We start from the raw sequence: 27,859 nt of genomic DNA, 5'->3' as shown, positions 1-27,859 counted from the left end.
GGCCGCTGAGCCTGCGCGACTGGAGCCTGTGCTCCGCAACGGGAGAAGCCACAACAGTGAGAGGCCCGCGTACCACAAAAAAAACAACAACAACAAAAAGTACCAGCCTACCTTAGTTAATTTATAAACTTAATTTGATACCCATAAAAATACCAACCATCTTTTTTAGTAACAAGCTAGACAAGTTGATACTAAAGTTTATATGGAAGAATAAACATGTAGAATGTACAAGGAAACACTGAGAGTAAGAGCTATGATGAGGTATTAGCCCAACTAGATATTAGAGGTAAGCCTCTAGAGGTAAGCCACTACAATTAAAAGAGCCTTCTGAATCACTTTGCTGCACACGTGAAACTAACACAACATTGCAAATCAACTATACTCTAATATAAAATAAAAATTAAATTAAATAAATAGCCTGCATGGATAGTTAGCTAGATCAACAGAATAGGCAGAACATCCAGAAAGCAACTCAACTGCATATAGAAATCTAGCATATGATAAAGGTGGTACCTCAAATCACTGAGGCAATGATAAACATTTTAATAATAGATTTGGGACAAGTAGAATAGAAAGTGCATATTTAACTTTATAAGAGACTGTCAAAGTTGTTTTTTTAAAGTTGCTATACCATTTTGCATTCCCACCACCAATGTTTGAGATTTCAAGTTGTTCCATATCCCTGATAGCACTTATTGTTGCCAATCTTTTAGATTTTAGCTATTCTAGTGTGTGTGTGGTGGCATCTTAATGAAATTTTAATTTTTATCCCCTTAGTGAATAAAGATGTTGTACATCTTTTGATGTACTTATTGGCAATCCATAATTATATTCCTTTGGTGATGAATCTTTTATCTTTTGTCCATTTTAAATTTTGTCTTATTATTGAGTTGCAAAAGTTCCTTAAATAAAAGTCCTTTATTGATATGTGTGTTGCAAATATTTTCTCCAGTCTTTTTGCCTTTTTATTTTTGTAACTGTCTTTTAAAGAGCATACATTTTTAATTTTAATGAAGTTAAATTTATACATTTTTTTAAATTGTGCTTTTTGCATTTGATCTGAAAAGTCCATGCCTAACTCCAAACCACATACGATTTTCTCCTATATGTTCTCCTAGAAGTTTTATAGTTGTAACGCTTACAATTAGTTCTCTCATCCATTTCAAGTTAGTTTAAATTTTTGTACAGGAAAGAAGCAAGATTCACATTTTTCATGTAGATAGCCACTTGTTCTAGCATCATATGTTGAAAGGACTATCCTTTCCCCAATGAATGACCAGGCACCGTTGTTGAAAATCAATTGACTATATATATGTGGATCTATTTCTGGACTCTCCTTTTATTAAAGATTTTTCTTTGGAATAATTTCAAATATATAAAAAATTTACAAGAATAATTCAAATAATACCCATATATCCTTTAATTCTTTTATTGTAAAAATATTGCTGCATTTGCATTTTATCTCACTTCACATATTATATTTCCCCATATATACATGCCTTTTTCTGAACCACTTGCAAGTAAGTTGGTTGAATATGTACATCATGGTCCTTTACCCTTAAATACTTTATTGTCTATTACTACTAATAAGGATATTATCCTACATAATCACTGAGAAGAAACCTTAGGAATAAGAGCTGTTTTCTGCAGTTCCTCCCTCTGTGATAATATAGTGTTTTCTTTCTTGTCTTTTCGATTACCTAGTTAAAAACTTTACACCTAGCTATCAATTCTTTACATTAAATTGTGTTAAAAATTTAAGTTTATTAAAAAACTTATTTCATTACTGAAATGGAAAAGCAGTATAATTTGCTATAAATGAAAAGTTATAATAATAGGATGAAAAGGTTTAAAATGTTATTAAATTTAAGCTAGATACTGCCATCTGATGGAAAAATCTGAGCTTCCACTTTGTTGTAAAAGAAAATCAGCAAGTGCTAACAAGGTACTGACCTGAGGTGTAATGCATTTGTCTATATCAAGGGTTATAAGTACAAACCTTTGGGGAATATTTATAGCAGAAACATCTGTAGACAGCTAAACACTCTCAATATATTTTGAACAATGTAAAATATGTAAACCTCATTCTGACAACTTTGCTTTTTTGAAAACATACCATGAAAATATTCTCCAAGGGCACTAATTGTAATAGTGAAAAGTTTGAAACAGCCTAGTCTTTTTCAATAGAAGAATAGACAAATAAGTTATGCAAAATTTATAATATGGTACCCTGTGTTGTGTTAAAAAGCACAAGATAGATCTGTGTATACTCAAAGGGAAGTATGCCAATAATATACTATTTAGTGATAAAAGAAAATCTTAGCAAAAAAGTAAATAAAGATTCCATTGCTCCAGGAAAAAAAAAAAGTGTATGTATTTTACTTCACATGCACATAAAAATAAGACTGAATGGCTATTACCAAATAGCCATAGTTACTTCTGTGGAATTCAATGGAGGTGTAATTTCACTTAAAACTTGCACATCTCTTTATTGCTTGGAATTTTTTAGATACATGTCCTACTTTTATAATTAAAAAAATTAAATGGCCATTAATCAGAACAATTAAAATATCCATCCAATCAAGAGTTTATATAAAGATTTACGGAAACCACAGTTTATATGCTAGTTGCCTTCTATTTATTCTTAAAAATGTCGCCTCTTATTTGCCTTAAATGAAACTGTTGGAATAACATTTCACTTGGTTTGGGTGTAGACATCAGAATCAGTCTCATAAAAAGGAGGCTGTGCAAGCAGAGCAGTAAAAGCATACCTCACTGAGTAAAAATACTGCTACTAGCAACCAGGGGTCTGTAATCTGATTGTTTCTTTATTGAAATCATAGCAGGAGTCTCCTAACATCCTGTATGCATGTAATATTGTCATGGTTCAAAGCAAGAACCTGCAACCATAGTCTTCTTGCATAGCTAATGAAACTGTCTAAAGAATTGAGATAATAGAACAATTGCCTTCACAGCTTTCTGGGATCAACACACACACAAACATCCATACATGACCTTTCTGCTATCCTCTAAATTCCTAGACGCAGAGGAAAACAAACAAACAAAAAACTATTGTGTTAAACACTAAGTGCTAACCCCATGCTAAGGAAATATACATATATCATTTAATTATCAAATAACCCCATAAGGAAAGTACTATTGCTATTCCTATTTTACAGATATAAGTCTCATAGAGGTTAAATAACCTGACCATATTTATATGCTTCTAAGAGAAAGAGCTTGGATTTGAACCCCATGTACCTAAATGCTAAGGCCCAACTTCTGAACCATCAAGCTATCTCTGCAGTGTGGTTAAGACCATTCTGACAACAGCATTTTGCTCACAAATGAATGACTAAATGGTAGCGTAGATACAAAACTGGGAAGATGGGAAATGTAGTGGGTGAGAATAGTAGTAAAAAGAATGGAATACGATGCCATTGTGAATAAAAACCACATAATCAAGTTTTAATCAGTTTGATTCTGTGTAAGAAACTTACCTAATCAAATTAAAAGGCTGCTCCTTGTAAAAATAGGAAAACCGAGCCCAGTTCTGGCAAAGTGTGTGCCTTTCATTGACAGGATTCGGAGGTTCTGATGGCTTCCAATATTGACCCTACAGACACGCAAGAAGAAAGTACTGAATGACAAAGCAAAAGACAAGGGTGAATAAAGGAACACTGCTTTTATAAAAAGCCTAGTGAATGAGGCAAATGTTCTCTTTCACTTTCCGATTTGGATTTTCATATTCTACTGATGTAAATTACTAAATCATTTAGTGTATTGTAGAGTGTAGTACATTTGCTACACTCTACAATAAATGAAAATAATAGTGCTTTATTTATTAAATTTTCACAGCCAGCTATCTAAAAACAGAAGTTAAAGTCTGAGACTTTGGCTTTACTCAAGCTGCTCCTTTGACCTGGAGTCCTCCTTTCATCTCTACTCAAATTCCAACAGCTCAGGGATTCCCACAACTGTATAACTGGCTGGGACTTTGGAAATAGGCTGACATTTTTATATTATAAATGGAAAAACTGAACCTCAAGCAAAATTAAGTGAATGATCCAAAGTCACACAGCTATGACTGGAATCCCCTCTAGGCAACCTGTCTTGTCCTCACTGGCCATCGCTGATATGTTTCCCAAAGGACTTAAAATATACAACAGACTTTAGCACTTAAAAGCCTCAATATTGTTTCACGTGTAAGTTCCTTCCCCATTTTTAGGTACTGAGTAGGCTTATTAATATAAAGTTAATTAGGGCCTAGCAGAGCACTGTCTACACATAGCTGTTCCATATTTTCTCTTGAACTGTTTGCCTAGACAAGTAAACTACTGAAGACAACACTGAGCAAACACCCAATCTAAACTTAAGCACATATGAAAATCTCTGTATGACAAGGTGTAAGATTTTATATCATCCAGATTCCAAATTTTGTCTTCTTCTATAGGTTGTCCTACTGAATCTTGAGAAATGAAATAGAAAAAAAGAAAAATGCTGCCTATTTGCGTATCTTTAAAAAAAAAAAAGGTTCTTTAAAGCACATAAGAGAAAAATCCAGTACCTAAATCTGTATTCAGGAGAGAAGAAAGGAAAAAAGGTAAAATTAATAGTAAATGATAGTTCTTTGTAGCAAGAGCTCAGTAACACTGATTTTCTAGTGACCGTGGAGGACTCTGCTGGAAGGCTAGATATATGGAGTAAAATTGCTGGTGACTGAGGACAGTTTGGCTTTATGACCTGGTGAGAGTAAGAAAAGAATCAATGCCCTAAAAACAAACAAACATAATAATCCTCAAAATCTTCAAAAGAAGAATGAGCCCTTTTGTGAAGAATGATTAACAAAGAATGTGTTGCAAAGTGTTTATTAACCTGCTATAGATCTCTCTACTTGATCAAACGCTGTGGCAATATTTAGAATCCATAATCCCCTAGAAGTTCTTTTGTCCCAGGGAAAAGTGTGTGTATGTGTGTATGCAGGGTGGGGTAGTTTCTCTAACACAAGTTAAATTCACCTGAATTGATACTAGTGTTGAGAACTGCCACTCATTTTGAAAAATTCCGCTAACATACCAAAGATAATCAACTAACCAATGTTTAACAGACCTAGAGTCAACAGTTAACATACTGTTGAATAAATATTGACAGAGGAAAGCTGGAAAAGAGAGAGATTGGCTTTGGGTTTTTGGAAACCATGACAGCAACATCATTTTCAAAAACATGGGCAGGACTTCCCTGGTGGCACAGTGGTTAAGAATCCACCTGCCAATGCAGGGGACACAGGTTCGATCCGTGGTCTGGGAAAATTCCACATGCAGAGGAGCAACTAAGCCTGTGTGCCAGAACTACTGAGCCTGCACTCTAGAGCCCGGGAGCCTGTGTACTGCAACTACTGAAGCCTGCACGCCTAGAAACCCGTGCTCCACAAGAAGAAGCCACCGCAATGAGAAACCTACACACTGCAACGAAGAGTAGCCCCTGCTTGCTGTAACTAGAGGAAGCCCACATGCATCAATGAAGACCCAAAGCAGCCAATAAGTAAATAATAAAATAAAAATTAAAATTTAAAAAAAGGGCAATGATTTAGATGCTACTTGTTTAAATAGAAATACCTAGTTCTTTTATATTCCAAAGGAATGTGTTTCTCGAAAAGAGGTCATCATCAAAAAGTCTTTACAAGTATAGCAGAGTTAAACAGGAAAAAAGGAAACCAAGGTTCCAGGAGATGATCCAAACTAGTTTATATGTGTTCAACAGGTGATGAAATTTAAACACTGAATATCCAAAAGGAAAGGTTTCTCTCAGAAACCCCCAGAAACTAGGCTATCTCAGTTGACAAGCCAAGTTTTAGGTTTGGTTGAATGGGTGCACCTTATAAAATGTCACTTCTTTGTTGAACTCAATATTTTTGTACATGATCTGCCAGCCTCAATCCTACTCCAGAATCTCGGTTGTTTGTCTGAATCTTTCTTATGGACTGAAGTCTTTAGCTTTTTTTGCAGTTGTACTTATGCTTTATTTCCCAGAAATTCCTAGTCTGTGAGCTTGGATTCATAGTTGTGTTCCAGTAATACCTAACAGAATACTTTACATATAATTAAAACCAATTATACATTTGACGAATGAATACATGAATGCATGCAATTTAAGTCCTTTACAACTTAACTTTATAAATAAGAAAAGATTTGATGGATAGAAATTTCCAAAAGTTATGTCCTAAAATGTCCTTTTAATATAACTGCTGTTTTCAATATGTGTTCTAAAGAAAATTCATGTGCAAATGTAATAATTTTTAAATGAATTTCCACCGAAATCTCAATGTAGAGAGGTATTAACTATGTGTTTCAGCATAGTTCTCAGCTTGGACCTAGGGAGTCTGTGGGGATTTTCCCAACATGAGCGAGATTAAGCAACCCGTCATAAAACAGGAAGCAAATGGAAGATTCCTTCTCCCAACAAGGCAGCCTCTGAATGTGGGAAAGGGAAAATGGGCTCAGTATTTCAAGACCAAGCACATACTTACATCATGGAGTGGAAAGGCAGATGCATAAGTGTGAGAATTTAGCAGTCTTTCAATCCCAAACCTTTTCTTCCCATCCTCTATGCCAAAAGGACACCGTGAGAGAATATAATAAACCTATAAGGTAAGCATAAAGAAACACACATTTCAGAACTTTATGCTTTCTATATTTTTTTCAAGTCACAATTTAACAGAGTCTACTTTGCCTCAGTACAGGCTCTGATTATGGAAGGAACCTTCCCCTTTTTGTTTGGGGGAAGATGTAGAGGTTGGGGTTGTATGGAGTCACAGGTATTTCACCTCCTGGGTATGAGAGCTCCTTATTCCCTTGGGGAGAGGGGGAATGGGTCATATAAGTTATTTTTCTTCTCCTGTCCCAAGCTCCGCTGTGAGTCCTTTGTACCAGAATTCATACTATAATCACGGTTTCAAGTTAGAGTCCAATACCACTGCTACTAATAGTTCAGGTAGGATAATATGGAGTAGAATTGACACTTGGCCAAGCTGTCTTGAATACTTTTCATTAATTACTCTGATGTTTTGAATAGGGCCTTTTCTTGATATCAGAATTTATTAACTCAAGATTATCACACCTCTGCAACTACTTTGCAATCATTTACATATTTTTATCAGTTTTTTCCTCCATATAATTTGGGCTTTGTATCTTCTGCTTTTGTATATTTCTCAATTTAATCTCATCTGTTTTTTGTCTTGCAGGAACTTTCCAGTATTTCTGCTTTTCTGACTGCTGACTTTGGCCATTTTAGCACTGTTCTATTTTTTTTCTATTTTTTTTAATCTCAAAAAAAAAGTTTATTTCTAAGGCAGGAGAGAATAGAGGTTAAAAGAATCTTCCCAAGCTGACCATAACTTTTTTTTTTTTTTTTTTTACTTTTTTGGTTCCATAAACTTTATTTTTCCTTTTTTAAAAATATCTTTATTGGAGTATAATTGCCCCACAATGTTGTTAGATTCTGCATATAACAAAGTGAGTCAGCCATACATACACATATATCCCCATATCCCTTCCCTCTTGCATCTCCCTCCCACCCTCCCCATCCCACCCCTCTGGGTGGTCACAAAGCACTGAGCTGATCTCCCTGTGACATAGGCTGCTTCCCATTAGCTATCTAGTCTACATTTGTATATATGTAAATGCCACTCTCTCACTTCTTCTCAGCTTACCCTTCCCCCACCCCGTGTCCTCAAGTCCACTCTCTATGTCCGTGTCTTTATTCCTGTCCTGCCCCTAGATTCCTCAGAAAAATTTTTTTTCTTTTAGATTCCATATATATGTGTTAGCATATGGTATTTGTTTTTCTTTCTGACTTATTCACTCTGTAGGACAGACTCTAGGTCCATCCACCTCACTATAAATAACTCAATTTCGTTTCTCTTTATGACTTAGTAATATTCCATTGTATATATGTGCCACATTTCTTTATCCATTCATCTGTCAATGGACACTTAGGTTGCTTCCATGTCCTGGCTATTGTAAATAGAGCTGCAGTGAACATTGTGGTACATGACTCTCTTTGAATTATGGTTTGCTCAGGGTATATGCCCAGTAGTGGGATTGCTGGGTCATATGGTAGTTCTATTTTTAGTTTTTTAAGGAACCTCCATACTGTTCTCCACAGTGACTGTATCAATTTACATTCTCACCAACAGTGCAAGAGGGTTCCCTTTTCTCCACAGCCTCTCCAGCATTTGTTGCTTCTAGATTTTTTGATGATGGCCATTCTGACCCGTGTGAGGTGATACCTCATTGTGGTTTTAATTTGTACTCCTCTAATGATTAGTGATGTTGAGCATCCTTTCATGTGTTTGTTGGAAATCTGTATATTTTCTTTGGAGAAATGTCTATTTAGGTCTTCTGCCCATTTTTGGATTGCATTGTTTGTTTTACTGATATTGGTCTTCTGCCCATTTTTGGATTGCATTGTTTGTTTTACTGATATTGAGCAGCATGAGATGTTTGTATATTTTGGAGATTAATCCTTTGTCAGTTGCTTCATTAGCAATTATTTTCTCCCATTCTGAGGGTTGTCTTTTTGTCTTGTTTATGGTTTGCTTTGCTGTGCAAAAGCTTTTAAGTTTCATTAGGTCCCATTCGTTTACTTTTGTTTTTATTTCCATTTCTCTAGAAGGTGTGTCCAAAAGGATCTTGCTGTGATTTATGTCATAGAGTGTTCGGCCTATGTTTTCCTGTGAGAGTTTTAGTGTCTCGCCTTAAATTTAGGTCTTTAATACATTTTGAGTTTATTTTTGTGTATGGTGTTAAGGAGTGTTCTAATTTCATTCTTTTACATGTAGCTATCCAGTTTTCCCAGCAACACTTATTGAAGAGGCTGTCTTTTCTCCATTGAATATTCTTGCCTCCTTTATCAAAGATAAGGTGACCATATGTGTGTGAGTTCATCTCCGGGCTTTCTATCCTGTTCCATTGATCTATATTTCTGTTCTTGTGCCAGTACCATACTGTCTTGATTACTGTAGCTTTGTAGTATAGTCTGAAGTCCAGGAGCCTGATTCATCCAGCTCCGTTTTTCGTTCTCAACATTGCTTTAGCTATTCGGGGTCTTTTGTGTTTCCATACAAATTGTGAAATTTTTTGTTATAGTTCTGTGAAAAATGAAATTGGTAGTTTGATAGGGATTGCACTGAATCTGCAGATTGGTTTGGGTAGTAGAGTCTTTTTCACAATGTTGATTCTTCCAATCAGAGAACATGGTATATCTCTCCACCTGTTTGTATCATCTTTCTTTCATCAATGTCATAGTTTTCTGCATACAGGTCTTTTGTCTCCTTAGGTAGGTTTATTCCTAGGTATTTTATTCTTTTTGTTGCAATGGTAAATGGCAGCATTTCCTTAATTTCTCTTTCAGATTTTTCATCATTAGTGTATAGGAATGCAAGAGACTTCTGTGCATTAATTTTGTATCCTGCTACTTTACAAAATTCATTGATTAGATCTAGTGGTTTTCTGGTAGCATCTTTAGGATTCGCTATATATAGTATCATGTCATCTGAAAACAGTGACATTTTAACTACTTCTTTTTCGATTTGGATTCCTTTTACTTCTTTTTCTTCTCTGACTGCTGTGGCTAAAACTTCCAAAACTACATGGAATAATAGTGGTGAGAGTGGGCAACCTTGTCTTGTTCCTGCTCTTAGTGGAAATGCTTTCAATTTTTCACCATTGAGAACAATGTTGGCTGTGGGTTTGTCATATATGGCCTTTACTATGTTGAGGTAAGTTCCCTCTATGCCTACTTTCTGGAGAGTTTTTATCATAAATGGGTGTTGAATCTTGTTGAAAACTTTTCTTCATCGATTAAGATTATCATATGGCTTTTATCCTTCAGTTGGTTTATATGGTGTATCATTTTGATTGATTTGTGTATATTGAAGAATCCTTGCATTCCTGGGATAAACCCCACCTGATCATGGTGTATGATCCTTTTAATGTGCTGTTGCATTCTGTTTGTTAGTATTTTGTTGAGGATTTTTGCATTTATGTTCATCAGGGATATTGGCCTGTAGTCTTCTTTTTTTGTCACATCTTTGTCTGGTTTTGGTATCAGGGTGATGGTGGCCTCACAGAATGAGTGTTCCTCCCTCTGCTATATTTTGGAAGAGTTTGAGGATAGGTGTAGCTCTTCTCTAAATGTTTGATAGAATTCGCCTGTGAAGCCATCTTGTCCTGGGCTTTTATTTGTTGGAAGATTATTAATCACAGTTTCAATTTCAGTGCTTGTGATTGGTCTGTTTATATTTTCTATTTCTTCCTGGTTCAGTCACAGAAGGTTGTGCTTTTCTAAGAATTTGTCCATTTCTTCCAGGTTGTCCATTTTATTGGCATATAGTTGCTTGTAGTAATCTCTCAGGATCCTTTGTATTTCTTCAGTGTCAGTTGTTACGTCTCCTTTTCCATTTCTAATTCTATTGATTTGAGTCTTCCCCTTTTTTCTTGATGAGTCTGGCTAATGGTTATCAATTTTGTTTATCTTCTCAAAGAATCAGATTTTAGTTTTATTGATCTTTGCTATTGTTTCCTTCATTTCTTTTTCATTTATTTCTGATACGATCTTTATGATTTCTTTCCATCTGCTAACTTTGGAGGTTTTTTGTTCTTCTTTCTCTAATTGCTTTAGGTGTAAGGTTAGGTTGTTTATTTGAGATGTTTCTTGTCTCTTGAGGTAGTATTGTATTGCTATAAACCTCCCTCTTAGAACTGCTTTTGCTGCATCCCATAGGTTTTGGGTTGTCGTGTCATGTTTTCATTGTCATTTGTTTCTAGGTATTTTGATTTCCTCTTTGATTTCTTCAGTGATCTCTTGGTTATTTAGTAGCTTTTTTCCTGTAATTGATATCGAGTCTCATAGCATTGTGGTCAGAAAAGATACTTGATACAATTTCAATTTTCTTAAATTTACCAAGGCTTGATTTGTGACCCAAGATATGATCTATCCTGGAGAATGTTCCATGAGCACTTGAGAAGTAAGTGTATTCTGTTGTTTTTGGATGGAATGTCCTATAAATATCATTTAAGTCCATCTTGTTTAATGTGTCATTTAAATTTTGTGTTTCCTTATTTATTTTCATTTTGGATGATCTGTCCATTGGTGAAAGTGGGGTGTTAAAGTCCCCTACTATGATTGTGTTACTGTCGATTTCCCCTTTTATGGCTGTTAGCACTTGCCTTATGTATTGAGGTGCTCCTATTTGGGTGCATAAATATTTACAATTGTTATATCTTCTTCTTGGATTGATCCTTTGATCATTATGTAGTGTTCTTCTTTGTCTCTTGTAATAGTCTTTATTTTAAAGTCATTTATGTCTGATATGAGAATTGCTACTGCAGCTTTCTTATGATTTCCATTTGCATGGAATACCTTTTTCCATTCCCTCACTTTCAGTTTCTATGTGTCCCTAGGTCTGAAGTGAGTCTCTTGTAGACAGCATATATACGGGTCTTGTTTTTATATCCATTCAGCCAGTCTATGTCTTTTGGCTGGAGCATTTAATCCATTTACATTTAAGATAATTATCAATATGCATGTTCCTATTACCATTTTCTTAATTGTGTTGGGTTTGTTATTGTAGGTCTTTTCCTTGTCCTGTGTCTCCTGCCTAGAGAATTTCCTTTAGCATTTGTTGTAAAGCTGGTTTGGTGGTGTTGAATTCTCTTAGATTTTGCTTGTCTGTAAAGGTTTTAATTTCTCCTTTGAATCTGAATGAGATCCTTGCAGGGCAGATGAATCTTGGTTGTAGTTTTTTCCCTTTCATCACTTTAAATATGTCCTGCCACTCCCTTCTGGCTTGCAGAGTTTCCGCTGAAAGATCAGCTGTTAACCTTATGGGGATTCCCTTGTGTGTTATTTGTTGCTTCTCCCTTGCTGCTTTTAATATTTTTCCTTTGTATTTAATTTTTGATAGTTTGATTAATATGTGTCTTGGTGTGTTTCTCCTTGGTTTTATCCTGTATGGGACTCTCTGTGCTTCCTGGACTTGACTGAGTATTTCCTTTCCCATATTAGGGAAGTTTTCAACTATAATCTCTTCAAATATTTTCTCAGTCCCTTTGTTTTTGTCTTCTTCTTCTGGGACCCCTATAATTCGAATGTTGTTGTGTTTAATGTTGTCCCAGAGGTTTCTGAGACTCTCCTCAATTCTTTTCATTCTGTTTGTTTATTCTGCTCTGCAGTAGCTATTTCCACTATTTTATCTTCCAGGTCATTTATCCATTCTTCTGCCTCAGTTATTCTGCTATTGATTCCTTCTAGAGATTTTTTTTTTTTTGGCTGCATTGGGTCTTTGTTGCTGTGCACACGTTTTCTCTAGTTGCAGTGAGTGGGGACTACTCTTCATTGCGGTGCGTGGGTTTCTCATTACAGTGGCTTCTCTTGTTGTGGAGCATGGGCTCCAGACGCGCGGGCTTCAGTAGTTGTGGCTCGCGGGCTCTAGAGCACAGGCTCAGTAGTTGTGGCGCACTGGCTTAGTTGCTCCACGGCATGTGGGATCTTCCCGGACCAGGGCTCGAACCCGTGTCCCCTACATTGGCAGGCGGATTCTTAACCACTGTGCCACCAGGGAAGCCCCCCTTCTAGAGAAATTTTTATTTCATTTATTGTGTTGTTCATCATTGTTTGTTTGCTCTCTAGTTCTTCTAGGTCCTTGTCAAACATTTCTTGTATTTTCTCCATTCTATTTCCAAGATTTTGGATCATCTTTACTATCGTTACTTTGAATTCTTCTTCAGGTAGACTGCCTATTTCCTCTTCATTTGTTTGGTTTGATAGGTTCTTATCTTGCTCCTTCATCTGCTGTGTGCTTCTCTGTCTTCTGATTTTGCTTAACTTACTGTGTTTGGGGTCTCCTTTTTGCAGGCTGCAGGTTTGTAGTTCCCATTATTTTTGGTGTCTGCCCGGAGGGGACTGGTGCATGTGTTCTGGTGGATGAGGCTGGATCTTGTCTTTCTGGTGGGCAGGACTGCGTCCAGTGGTGTTTTGGGGTGTCTGTGAACTTATTATTATTTTAGGCAGCCTCTCTGCTTATGGGTGGGGTTGTGTTCCTGTCTTGCTCGTTGTTTGGCGTGGGGTGTCCAGCACTGGAGCTTGCTCGTCATTGAGTGGAGCTAGGTCTTAGCGTTGAAACAGAGATCTCTGGGACATGTCTCGCCAATTGATATTATGAGGTCTCTGGTGGTCCAATGTCCTGCACTTGGCTCTCCCACCTCAGAGTCTCAGGCCTGACACCCGGCCAGAGTACCAAGACCCTGTCAGCCACACGGCCAGGTACATGGAGAGTTTCGTGCCTTTTGGGAAGTCTGAGGTCTTCTGCCAGTGTTCAGTAGGTGTTCTGTAGGAGCTGTTCCACATGTAGATGTGTTTGATGTATTTGTGGGGAGGAAGGTGATCTCCACATCTTACTCCTCCACCATCTTGAAGGTCCTTCTTCTTAGCACTGTTTTAGATATACTTCTCTTCACCCCCCCTTTTAAATATTTTACTGTTTAAGGAATTCTTGATTGCAATGTTTGTCACCCTTGACAAACATTAGATAATCATCATTATTTAATCTGGTTATTCATTTTAAGGGCAGTTTAATATTATGTCTTGGTAAATAAATGATACTTTATGCAAAATCGTTTTGATTTTTATAAATAATGTGATAAATATTAACTATTTTACATACTTTGGATTATTTCTCTAGGAAAGATTCACCAAAAAGATTCTCCAAAAATAACTCTACACTGGGGAGCTAACAAAGTGGAAAATTTTACTCTTCCAAATATTAAGACTTATTATAAAGCTATGGTAATAAATACAGCATGGTGTTGTCAAACAAGAACAAATCCAAACTTAGGAAAGATTTTAACGATTACTGCAAGAGGATGAGGGGGACTGTTGCAATAGAGAGATCTGGGAACATCTGAAAAGCCAAGCATAAAATGACTTCTTTTATAGGGAGAAGTAAGCCAAGTTCAGGAAGTGTCTTTCTTTGTGTTAAGGAAGGGCTAGTCTACATGCCAACATTGGCTAAGGTTGAGGGTGCAGCAAAGTTTAGGGCCCTTTGGGGAAGTAAGTTCAACTGAATTTTGGTTAATTTACCTAACAGTCCTTTGTTTCAAGGGATCAATGAGGATACAGAGTTCAGCTAACCACTTATGAAACAAAGAATGGGAATGTGTCTAACGTTTATCACTATAAAGTAATAACGAAAGGAAGAAATTGTAAGGGTAAATATAGATCTAAAATACTACTCAGCCACAAAAAAAGAAGTCAATTTTGCCATTCACAACAACATGGATGGACCTGGGGGGTATTATTCTTAGTGAAATAAATCAGAGAAAGACAAATACTGTAAGTTATCACTTACAGTAGAATGTGATATGTAGAAACTAAAAAATAAAATAAATGAATGAACATAACAAAACAGAAACAGATTCACAAAGATAGAGAACAAACTAGTGGTTACCAGTGCGGAGAGGGATGGAGGGAGGGGTGAGATAGGGATAGGGAATAAGAGGTACAAACTACTATGAATAAAATAAATAGGATACATGGATATATTGTACAGCACAGGGAATATAGCCAGTATTTTATAACTTTAAATGGAGCATAACCTGCAAAATTATTGAATCACTATGTTGTACAAAAAAAAATGCCTAGTACATAGTAAGTGCTATTTAAGTGTTTGCTATTATTAACAGTAAGAGTATTTTAAGTAATCTCAAAATTATTTTGCACATTTGCAGGGTCACTGGATTAAGTATATACTTGCAAATATGATTACTTTAAGATGAATACAAATTTGGATACATGGGTTTGGTATATGTTATATCAATAAGAAAGAAAGAAAGAAAGAGAGAGAGAGAAAGAAAGAAAGAAAGAAAGAGAGAGAGAGGGAGGGAGGGAGGGAGGAAGGAAAGAAGGAAGGAAGGGAGAAAGACAGAGAAAGAAGAAGGAGAGTAAAGAAAGATGGAGGGACGGAGGAAGGAAGGAAAGAACTGAAATTTCCCTGGTGCCAAATTTTAGAGCATTTCCTTTAGAGAACTTGTAATTATAAATTCTTTTTCTCTTCTCTTTGAGATGTATGTAAATATTTTTAAAAGCTAAATAAGCCTCTTGCCAGTTTCATAACTCAGGAGTGTTTTTCTTAAGTTTTCCAGGAACCATCCCTTTTAAATGTAAACATCAAGAAAGATAACATCCCTGTTTCCTTGGTTCTATGGGAGTGTAGTCTAGGCACCTGGTTCTAAGCTGTAACTACCTGCTCCACATAGATATATGAGAAGTTTTTATTTTTATTATTATTATTTGGGATAGAGACAACTAATACTGATGAACACTTCAATTAGCAGATGAATTTAGAATAAATTATGTGGCGAACAGTGCTGTCAAGTCAAACAGGGGGGTTATCTATGAATATTCTTTAAGTCATATAGGGAAGGGTGGTTCTTTGCAGTAAGCGGTTTTACAGAACAAGAGTGGGAGATTTTTTTAAATTGTCCCGATTTTCTGGGAACAGAACTCAGTCAAAGTTCAACATTGTCAGTATGGATACAAAAACAGACATAGGTCAAAGGAGCAGAATAAAACTCAGAAGTGGATCTATGAATATCTAGACACATGAGTTATGACAAAGAGGGAACTGTAAAACAATATGGAAAGTTGAATGTTTTCAATAATTGGTGTAAGTCAAATGACTATACATATGGGGGAGAAAAGGCCTCTATTTTGCACCATGAAGAAAAATTAATTCCAAGTGGACAGTAGTTCTCAATGTGAAGAGTAAAATAATACAACTTCTAGAATACAGGAAATAACTTCATGATCTTGGTGGTAGTTAAAGGTTAACAGCTTTATTCATAAACTAAAGGCTCGAGAAAGTAGACTACAGTTGACCCTTGAACAACATTGGGATAGGGGCACTGACCCTTTGGGCAGCCAAAAATGTGAGTATAATATATAGTTTGCCTTCTGTACACAAGGTCCCTCCATATCTGCGGTTCCACATCTAAGAATTCAACCAACCATGGATCATGTAGTAGTGTAGTATTTACTATTGAAAAAAATCCATGCATAAGTGGACGCTTGCATTTCAAACCCATGTTGTTCAAGAGTCAAGTGTGCATTAAAATTAAAAACACCTGTTTATGAAAAGAAACCATAAAAAGGATGAAAAAGGAAGCACAAAGTAAGAAAATATCAGTAAAATATATAATGAATAAAGGGTTCAAATAAAGAATATATAAACTGTTCCTACAAATCAACAAGGGAAGACCTAACTGAAAAACAAAATCAAGAGACATTAGCAGGGACTTAACAAAAGTGCATATCTAGGGCTTCCCTGGTGGTGCAGTGGTTGAGAGTCCGCCTGCCAATGCAGGGTACACGGGTTCGTGCCCCGGTCCGGGAAGATCCCACATGCCGCGGAGCGGCTGGGCCCGTGAGCCATGGCCACTGAGCCTGCGCGTCCGGAGCCTGTGCTCCACAACGCGAGAGGCCACAACAGTGAGAGGCCCGCGTACCGCAAAAAAAAAAAAAAAAGTGCATATCTAAATGCCCAATAAACATAATCAAGGAGATAAATCTCATTTGATATTGTAAATTAAACCATAATGATACATACACAAATAAGTTTCCATAGAAAGTAATGAAAATTAATGAATAAAATTAACCAACCGTAGCTAATTTAATCAACCAAATAAATGTTGAGCCAAAGAAGCCAGACTCAAAAGAATACATACCGTATGACTCCATTTTTTATAAATTTTATAAATTTTATAAAAAAACAGATTATGCTAATCTCTGCTGTTAAAAGTGAAACTCTACCTCTGCTGAGAGGGACAGGAATAGTGACTGGAAGGAGGCTCTAGGGCTTCTGGAGGGCTAGGAAAGTTTTCTCTTTTGATCTGGGTGGTGGTTACATAGCTGTGTTCATTTTGTGATTGAATTCAAAGAGCAGTGCACACTTGTGTGCCTATCTCTATTTATGTTATGCTACAGTTTAAAAAGAAAGAAAAAGAAAGATTGGTACTTTTTAGTGTTGAGAAAGATATGTGGAAAACAGCATTCTCCTATGTTGTTAATAGAACTCTAAATTAGTACAAAATTTTATAAAGGGTGATAGTGTAACACATACACATTTTTTTTTCCTTGTCAATGGGAAGTTTCAAGACCCTCGGACTACAAATGGAGAGGAAATATTATTATTCAAAAGACTGAAAACAAAAATTAAAACAAAAATTAAAAAAAAGAAAGACTGAAAACAGTTTTAAATGGAAGGAAAAAGTTCTGATGTTTCTCAAATGCTATCTATTGTGAACAAAGTAATATGGCACCTGCCATGTCAGTAAACAAGAAATATTGCCTGCCACCAAGCCGTCAGCCACTGTAGCCTCCCCACAACAGGGAATTCAGGATGGAGAAAAACAGGATACACGTCCTACATAGTTAAGAGGCATATCAAAGGAATAATTTCAATGAGCCCAGACTCTTGCATCTTCCCATGCATAGAAAAGCACTAAAATCTTTAACTTGAGATATCTGTTTTTTGTGATTAGCAGTAATCTTTTAATGTCCCACTACATGTATTTTTTCCAGCAACAAGTCCTATGTACCCTGGCTCCTCCCTTACCTGTTATAACAGTTCCTCAGAGTTCGCAGTAATGTCCTTGAATAAAACATAATTCTCAACTTTTAGGTTGTGTATTTTTTTCAGTCAACATCATATACAAAGAAATTAAAACATTCCATTTCCAGTTGGAATGACCAATATTCTTTCTGCTATGCACTGAATTTATAAAACCTAACTATAAGTTTATAAAACCATTTTACAAAAGTCTTACAAAACCAAAGTCCTCTGGCTCTCAATTAAGTGATTTCCCCAATATTGCAAGAGGCCTCTCTTTGCTGTGTCCACACTGTCAACCACTCATTTTTAAACGACAGCTGGAGAAGTAGGGAGGTTAACAGCGTTAAGCGGTCCAAGTAGCCCTTCAAACCTGCCCAATACCACTGAACACTTATCAAAATTTAAACAGAAACCTCTTGTAGACATAGTATCACACATGCACACATATAAAAGCACACACAGGCACACATCCCTTACGCCAAGGGATGTGCCCAAAGGTTTTCTCTACCTACAATTCTGTTTCTTGATGAGGATGGAAAGAAGCTTGACTCATCTTCAATGAGGAAGAGCTCCTGCCGATGTCTGGTGAATTGGGCAGTGAAATATTCAGCATGAGGATGCTTCACATTCCTTGGGAGCTTCAGAGGCCCAAGCATACAGCTAAAAGGCATTTTGTCAGCTCGAGGAATATCACTCTCCTTAATAGGCATTTTGATTCCCAACACTTCAGCGTAAGTAACTAATACCTCCCAAGGGGCATGGATCTTGACAAAATAAGTTTTCCCATCTTCGGAGTTCTGTATAAGATGGAGGCAAAATAACAGAAAGATTACTGAGTTGATTAAAGAAAGAAAATTTTACAAAATCTCAAACAAATTAAAGACATCAAGTATTTTCAATTTATTGAAAAATTTCAGCAAAACTTTGCAAATGCTCAAAACAGTTATACATATTATACTTACATATATATGTATATATGTGTATACTATATGTGTGTGTGTGTGTGTGTGTGTGTGTGACAGAGAGACATAGAGACAGACAGAGACAAAGAATATTTTAAAAAATATATTTCAGGGTCAATGTACACTAGTCTGAAGTCCATAGAAACTTAAGAGATTTCTGGGAAATCTCTTAAGTTTTTAGCAACTAGCTATAAGCTTAGAACTGTGTTTAGGGTATATGAGAAATACATACAAAGTATAAGTATAATAGATACATACAAAGTATAAGATATACTCCCTCTTCTTACCCAGTTTTGATGTATCACCTACACCTAAAGGAGGAACTTTAGGTAATAAGGGTTCATTACACAGGAGAATAATTAAGTTACACATAGAATATGTGGTATAATTCATATTTACTAGTTCAGTAAAATACAGGGATAAATAAGAAGTAGAGACTATTAATTTAGAAGTAGAGAGTATTAGAGTTTCATGGACAGGGTGGGATCTGAAATAGGTCTTTAAAAGTAATTTTGAAGGAAATTCTAGAAAACCAGTAAATGGTAGGAGGTTAAAAAAAAAAAACTTGGCATATTCATGAGCACAAAAAGTGTCTTGGCTTAACTAGAAGGTTGTGTTGCAAGATAGCCAGGTTAACTAGTTAGGGTGCTAGATTATAGGCTGCCTTCAAAATGACACAGATGTGAAACAAAAACCATGTCTTTACTTTCTCTGGATCCTGACTAGAACTATTTATGCCTATTTTTAAAGTGTTCCACTCATCCCTTATCATCTCAAATTCAGAGTACTGACCTACTTATTTACCTGGAAGACCACAGGCCCTACCATCCTCAGTTACATGTCAGTAGCCAAAATAGCTATTGTTTTACTCCCAAACACAAAGTCTAGCCAGTCAAAGGTCAGAGGAGAAGAAAACAAAACTTAAAAAACTAAGACTCTGATATAGATTAACAATTACATTTACCATTTTATCTTCAATTTCCAACTCAAGACCTGTTTTTCTGAGATTTTGTTCAAACTCTTTTCTTCTTTCCTATGGAAAAACAAATTAGTAGTATTATGTAAAACCCTTTTATTTGCCCAGTGATAAACAGACTTGTTACACAATGACTGTGCCTCCAGATGGTCCCTTGGTTGTATAAAAAAGTACTCTATGTATTACCCCCATCTGACTGCCATGGCCTGCTTTTCACCTATATTATAAATCACAGTATAACTATAAAAATCCAATACATCTAGGAATAATCTCCAGGAAATATGCAGGACCTCTATCTGAAAATAATGCAGAAAACTATACTAATTAACATAAAAAATTTGATAAACAGAGAGACATATTATACTCCTAGTTGGGAAGATTCAGTACTACAAAGATATCAGTATTCTTCAAATAAAGGACATATTTAATGCAATTTTAAGCCAAAATATCATCATGACTTTTTAATCATGAAGAATAATTTCACTTAGAAAAAGTAAAATTAAATTTAATTCAATTAAATGCAAATAATCATTACTGTGGGCTTTAAAACAATGATTAATTGTCAAAAAATCTTTTGGCTTTATGATTTAAGTGTGAAAAAATTGTAACAGTGATTCAAGTATGATTTAACTCTTATGTAAGTGTGAAAAAGTGTAAATGTGACTTAAGTGTGAAAAACTGTAAATGTGACTTAAATGTAAAAAATTATGATTTAAGTGTGAAAAATAGTAACTGAAATTTTAAAAGGTTTCACTAGGATGTTACAGGACACATCTTCAAATGGATATGTTCACCTTGAGAGATCTTCAAACTTTACAAGGAATAAAATATAATTTTAATGGGTTCTTTTTCTCCATTTCCAAAGTTTACTACATGTGAGAATATGTCTATGAATAATTCTCCTCTCTCTGATACCCTTTCACAATTGCCCTTCTCCTAGGTTACCAAAGAAAAGGCAGGCTGTGGACATCCAGGAAGGCAAAAACAAAACAAAACAACAAGGGGCAGAGAGGGACATTCAAAATATTGTTATCAGTATTAAAAAAAAGTGAATCTTCTCACTGTAGTAACAAATGGTTTTGCAAGTCATGTGGACACCAATTCTCTGAGCCCAGTAAAACTGAAGGCCGAGCTAAGAGGATTATTAGGTGACAGACCATTAAACATTACTTTTATGATAAATCACTTTGTAATTTGGGGCTATAATTCAGGAGCTCAAAAACGATTCAAACTGCTAAAACAGTACATTTTCTATTCCAACCTACTTATTTATCTGAACAAGCTTAATTTATACAAACATATATAAAAATATACTTGAAGCTGAACCATCTCATTCTAGGAATAATTCTCATTCATCTACAAATAAGGAAAATATTGTTTTGGGGTTTTTTTTTAACATCTTTATTGGACTATAATTGCTTTACAATGGTGTGTTAGTTTCTGCTTTATAACAAAGTGAATCAGCTATACATATATATCTATCCCCATATCTCTTTCCTCTTGCGTCTCCCTCCCACCCTCCCTATCCCACCCCTCTAGGTAGTCACAAAGCACTGAGCTGATCTCCCTGTGCTATGTGTCTGCTTCCCACTAGATGGCGGAGGAGTAAGATGTGGAAAATATTGTTTAAAGCCTCCGTGTTCATTTCATTATTTGACGCATTTAGGATGACTTTACTTTTAATGTTTGATAACTACTTGTCAAATATTGTAGTATATTCATGATGTTTTATCAATTATGCACTTGTACAGTTGTAAAAAAAAAAAAACCTCAAAACAAAAGAAGACGTTTAAGGCTTAGACTGTTCTGGTGAAAGGAAATAAAAACATTTCAAGGTATATACACATTTGTTGTAGCAAACTTAAGACTGAACAAACAATAAAAGACTCCCAAAGATAAAACACTTAAATTAGGAAAAAATTATGTGGACAGAGTGGAAGGAAAATTTTAGGTGGAGAAAAATAAATGATGTAAAATTCAAAGTGTTAAAAGAGATTTTCTTCATATAATTCATTTTTTAAAATAAATGATGGTGAGTGTCAAATTTCCATGGTATTTACCTTCTAGAGATATATGCTAAAAACTGGACCATTTACAAAACATTATAGATGATATCCTTTGCAACTACTGAAATGTATGATAAATAATTGTAGTTGGGGAAGACTTGTAGATGAATCAGGCTTTCAGGGGAAGTCCAGGAGTTCATTTTAGACGTGCTGAGTCTGAGATTCTCTAAGACTTCCAAGTAGAGATGCAGAATAGTCACAGGGGAAAGAAGTACAAACTGGAAAGGTAAACGTTGGAATTAGCACAAACATGGTTTTAAATTTTAAAACTGTGAGACAGGAAGCATCATCAAAGAAATCAATGTAGGCTGAGAAAAGAAGAGGATTAAGGACTGAACCTGAGGCACTACAGTAACAAGAAATCAGGGAGAAGAAAAGATTGAGAAGGAGCGGCTAGTGAAATAAGAAGAAAACTAAGAGAATGTGGAGACCTGGAAGCTGAGTGAAGAACATAAACTGTAGAGAAGGGAATGGTAATCAGTGGCAAATGCTGCTAACAGGTCAAGCAAGATGAGGGTTGAGACTTGATCACTGGATTCATTTATCTGAAGATGAGCAAAGTGGGTGATGTTAAGGCCTGATAGGAATGGGTTTAAGAGAAAACTGGGCAAAAAGGAAATTGAGAAGTCGACATTAGCTGGCAGGGAAATTGAGATTAAGAGGAGGTCTTTGTGCTTGCTTTTTGTTTTTAATACGGAAGAATTAACAGCACATTTATTTGTTGAAAGAAATGATCCGGTAAAGAACAACACAAAATGCAATTTTAAGAGAGAGGAAAGAATCGTAAAAGCAATATCCCTAAGTAGGTATACAGAAAAGAGTTAATATAACAGGCTTGAAACTGCTATCCTTAGAAAGGCCTGCCTGCAAGGTTGGTTCCGGTGTCTGGGAACTTGGTTTTTGTGAGGGTTCCCACCATTCCCAGGACTACTAAGAGTGGCTCACTTTACCTCAACTGTTTGTACAAACTATGTAGTTCATACTGAACATCTGCTTTCTTCCGGGACTACGGAATGTTGGTATGAGATAGGCAGAAGGTTACAAGGACCAGCCCCCAATAACATCCTACAGCACTGAGTCTTTAATGAGCTTCCTTAGTAAACAGTACTTCCAATGTGGTGTCATACATTGTTACTGGAGGAATTAGCTGCATCCCGTGTGACTCCACTGGGAGAGAACTCTTATAACCTTGCTCCTGGTTTTCTCTGGACTTTGCCCCATGCATCTTTTCCTTTTGCTGATTTTGCTTTTATTATTTCATTGCAATAAAACATAGCCATTGAGTATGGCTACATGCTGTGTCCTGTGAGTCCTTTTAGTGAGTCAGCAAACCTGGGGGTAGTCTTGTTGACTCCTAAACGGTAGGCAAGAAGAAAGGGATCCAGAACACAAGCAAATGTGTTGGCTTTAGATAGAAGGATAAATAGTACATCTATGGTAAAAGGAAGAAAGGTAGATTATACAGGTGGAAGATGCTGGTAGATGGACAAATGTGGTAATGAAAATTAAGAATTTCTCTTCTACTTGCTTCAGTTTTCTCAGTGACTTAGAAAAGTGGTCAGCTAAGCTTGAAAATGGGGAGGATACATAGAAGGTGTGAGAGAGAAAAAGTTATAAAACAGTCACCCAGGAGAGTGGGAAACTGAATAAATTAAGGAAGTATGACTGCCAGATAGCATTAAGGACCGAGTTGAGGTCTATCAGCACAAATATGAGATAAAACCAGTAAGTGAAATGTATGTCTGTCTTTCTGCATGGTTCTAGCATTAGCAGGTGGAAAGTTGGGTTTAACTAAAATTGTTTTCCAAAGTTAAGTACAACTGAGAGATGGGCAAGGGATTTGATGGCACATGCAATAGAGTATAATGTGATATGAGATTTAAACTGAATAAGCATAAAGAAGAGCATAAAGATAAGGAGCAGCAGTAAAAAGGAGTTAAGATAATTGCATCTTATCTGGTCCTGGTGCAGCTGAAGGAAGAAGAGTATTGGTCAGACATACTCGAGGGATTGGTCAGACAGTTGGATACTTTGAATGAGATTATAAAGAGTTGTAGTTATTAGTAATGACAAGTTCTAGGGGAGTGAATGGCTGAGTTAGAGACTAAGATACTAGCAAAAGGGAGTTCAAGGAACAGAGAGGCTAGGATGCCAAAATAATCATCTAGATAACCACTGAGATAATCAATACTTAAAAAGGGAGTATTTGTGGAGAGAGTGATGGTGATCCAGGAGCTAAAATTGTTGAGAAATAGAACAGAAGGCCAGGGATGGATTAATGACAGCAACAATGCAGGGTAGCGATAACTCCGATGAGATTTAAAACTCAGGAGCTTCAAGGCTGAGCGAGGGAGGATAGACTGTAATCAACAATATGATAAAAGGAGAGCAGGCATTCATCCATTTCCAGAAAAAGCGTAAGGGAAAAACCACCACCGCTTGAGAGGACTGCTGTGGAAGGCACCAAACCCACACGAGGAGCTAGGCTTGAAGGGGACATTCAGAGAAGAGCTGAATATGGTGATAGTAAATGAATTTTAGAGGCCTGGTGGAAGAGTTTCCAGGCAAAGGGTGGAAGAAATGGACAGAAATGGCTATGTACAGGGCCTTACGGGGATAACAGCTACAGTTTTTTACTTTATGTGACATTTATTTCCTATGTAAGTATGTTAGCAAATATGTGTTTATATGCTTACCCATGTGAATTAATATATTAATTCATTATTTCAAATATCTAATATTTATTAAGCATCCATTATGCTCTAACTGCTGTTCTAAGCATTTGAGTATACAGTAATGAACAAGACAAAGTCCTTGGTTTTGTGAACTTAATTTATGGTGTTAGAGACAGTAAACAAGTAAAAAAAATGAATAAATAATGTAAGTTCAGAAAGTGATAAGGTCAGAAAGAACATAATATCAAGGCTACTCAGATAAAATGGATTAATGAAAGTCAAAATGAAAATTAAACACAAAAGAAATATTATATTCAGATATACACCTCAAATTCTGGAGGTCACATTTAATATCAAAGGTGAGCTATATAAAAAATATATCAGTCACTTGGGAGAAGAAAAAGAAGTCACTGTCCAAAATATCCAAAAAATAAAATTGACTTTACACATCCATTCTTAGGCTGCGTATTTTGTAGTCTTTTCACTCAGTTTCAGCTTTCAGTAACACTCTGGGGCTGCTAACTTTTACAACATAATTCAGAGGAAACATCCCTGTCAAAGTATAGAACGTGCTTCTTCTTATTATTCCCATCTCTCTTACATAAGTACTTACTGCCTTCAGTTCAGCTTCTTTCTTTATGTCATCAACATAGGAAAGCACAAAATCAATTTGCCTAATCCCATCTCTGAAGAAGATAGAATCTTTGCTTTGTTCATCTTTTTTAAACTGCAGGAGACATGAATGACACAACTTTAAATTACAGTTTTACTTTCACATGGCAAAAACATGAAAGGGATTAGCTAAAATTTGGTCAGCATATAATTTTTTTCAGTCCTGAAATGACAGATGAAGACAACCAGAGTTTTCATCAACAGAAGATCATGCTTATTTTAGAAAGGGAAATGCCATAAAGTTACATATTAAACAACAAAGACTCAAGATGAAGCTAAGCATATTTACTACATGCACACACAATAAAAATGCTACAATTATACCAAAACAAAATGAATACATGTATACATTGATCCCAAAATGCATATTCAGAGAGACTTGTTATCTTCATTAAACAACGTACCAATTAGTCCAACAAATAATTCATGGTCACACACTACTTTGGGGGTATAATTAATTATAGACCAATTAATGAATCTCACTGCAAGAACATAAACTTATGATTAATGCTTATATGTATGTTTTCATAAAGTTGCTACTTTCTAATTCAACTTTTGAAGGGCTAAAATGAAATCAACATGCAGTTAAAAATTAGAAAGCAAGTTAGCGTGCCAGCTGGCTTCACTGCAAGTAAACTCTCATGCAAATCTCCTTTCAACATCAACTTCCTAAGTGAGCTAAATGCAATCCGCTGTTTAAATTTGTGTTATCAATTCTCTCAGTATAATCGTCAAACTTACAAATTCAGCTTTCACATGTGTAGTTCATTAATTCCTCCCCTTTCAAAACTGCAAAAACACTAGAGAGCTTCAGAAAGAAGAGATTTCATGTTTGACTGATTTGGTCTTCTTTATAGTTTATATATAATATGTAATAGTTAATATTTGGAATAGGCGACATATAATACCTCGAATGATGTAAATAGATGATGCAGTGCATGTCAGTGATCTCTCTAACCCTGTGATGCAAATTTATAACATAGGCAACTTTCCAACTGCTTTAGCTAACCTGTGATTGGGGAACTGGGTTTTTAATTTTCATAACTGGTATTTATATTAGTTTATGAGTTTCTTTTATGGTACTCTATGCTGTTTTTCATTCAAGTCAGGCCAGGCAGATCACCCATAAAAAGGATTGGTTGTAGATCAGTCAAGTAAGAATAAGACAAAAATCTCATGTTTGATCTGTGGTCTGTGAACAGAATAACTGTATTTTATCTATGTGAATGCATAACTGATGTGTCTCAGAAAGAACTAGCTCCCAGTGCACAGGAGGAAATGAGTGGAAAAAAGAATGAAGAAACAAAAAATATTCAGGGAGTCTAGAGATTACATATCAAAATACAGTAATTCAAATGTTATGTCTGAGTTCTCTACACCCCAGTCAAAGGATACATAATCATCTCTCTTTTCCTAAAAGAAAGCAAAACAAAAAGAAAACCCTGAAAAAATTCAAATGGTTATCATGTTATATCTTGATTATAAATCATTAAAAAAAGGTGAACAAAACAAAAAAATTATTTGAGCTCTTGTAAATCATCACAGTATTAGCATATCTTATGAAATTCACCAAAATTTGTGGAGCCAACTGGGGAAGGAAAAAAGATACTAATTAGATTAAATATAATCAAAGCAAAAAATTAGAGGGAAAAAACAATAATCTTTTTGCTCTAAATCTGGGACAGTCATATTCTGTATGATAGAGGTTTTTTTTAAACACCATATATTTATAAGTGGTCATATTGTTTGAACAAGCTAAATTTAGGTCCACAGAGAGAAGTTCTGGTGATAGAAGATGTGCACATAGAAATCAACAAAAATCACACTCAAGAGTTCTTGTCTATTAGGGAATAAACAAAGTAACTAGAATAGTGAATCTAATTATTTCCTGAATGTTCAGTCAAAATGGGTGTATGTAATTCCCTTCTCCTGAAAGGTAGCCAAGGTAGCCTTTGGCTATGTAGAAAAACCCAAATATCTATTATTATGTCATATCCTAACTATAAACTGTAAAAAAAATTTTAAATACAGAGAAATCACTGGTAGCCTTGTAAATCACCATGAGGTACATATCTTAGGACTGTTAACAAAAACTGGTTGAAGCCAACTGGGGCAGAAAAACCTGATAATTTTGTTACATATAATTGTACACTATTAAAACACATCACTTTTGTTTTGCTCAGGACATGACATTAAGATCATTTTTTGCAGTGTGTATGAGGTTTGTATTTATATTTGTATTTGTGTTTGATTTGTTCTTGGAAATGCCTGTTTATAGTGAGGCAAATATCTGGGTGTCTATTGAATGAGGTCGTTTTTCTGAGGTTTATAAACTTGGATTCTTGCTGGGGATTCGTAAACTTCTGAAACTATGTAAACTGCATGTGTGTATATGTGTATGGGCGTGTGTGTGTATTTATGTGTGTATGTAATTACATTTTTTTAGGAAAAGTTTCCAAAGCTTGAATCAGACCCAAAAAAGATTAAGAATCACCATTCTAAAACCCCAGTTGCCTGGGGAATAGGAATCAGTGACAAAGTCCCCCAAATCAATAGTATTCATTGCAACAAAAATGGCTTGGGCTAGCACTGCAGCACTAGCAATGCATCCAAAGCATAAGCAGCATCATTCAGCACTGGTTACCATAAGACGCCGCCTCAGGAACAAATTGTATCGCTTTGCAGACTGTGAAGCAATCAACAGAGAGTTAGCAAATCCTGCCCAGGATTAAAGAAAAGATCCCCTGCAAAAACAGACACGCAAACAAACAAGACCCTCAGTATGATCACTCATGTGAATATGCATGTGTATGTGTAATAATTAAATTGGAGGGTGGGAG

At 35.7% G+C, this 27,859-nt stretch overlaps 1 protein-coding gene across 1 annotated transcript in view; it reads right to left on the bottom strand.

The window, feature by feature from the left end:
* Positions 1 to 27,859, bottom strand: part of ANO5 (anoctamin 5) — a 96,430-nt gene that overhangs the window by 40,498 nt on the left and 28,073 nt on the right. The window contains exons 4-9 of the mRNA XM_029206806.1: positions 27,664 to 27,705; positions 24,961 to 25,074; positions 19,595 to 19,663; positions 18,181 to 18,465; positions 6,527 to 6,640; positions 3,501 to 3,616 (exon numbers count right to left, since the gene is read on the bottom strand). Of these exons, the coding sequence (XP_029062639.1) occupies positions 3,501 to 3,616; positions 6,527 to 6,640; positions 18,181 to 18,465; positions 19,595 to 19,663; positions 24,961 to 25,074; positions 27,664 to 27,705 (740 nt within the window). The remainder of the gene's footprint in view (positions 1 to 3,500; positions 3,617 to 6,526; positions 6,641 to 18,180; positions 18,466 to 19,594; positions 19,664 to 24,960; positions 25,075 to 27,663; positions 27,706 to 27,859) is intronic.

This window comes from Monodon monoceros, unplaced genomic scaffold (assembly GCF_005190385.1).
Source record: "Monodon monoceros isolate NGI ecotype Baffin Bay Population unplaced genomic scaffold, NGI_Narwhal_1 Super_Scaffold_7, whole genome shotgun sequence".
NCBI lineage: Eukaryota > Metazoa > Chordata > Mammalia > Artiodactyla > Monodontidae > Monodon > Monodon monoceros.
Note: the sequence above shows the minus strand (reverse complement) of the source record. Positions and strands in the feature narration are given on the sequence as shown.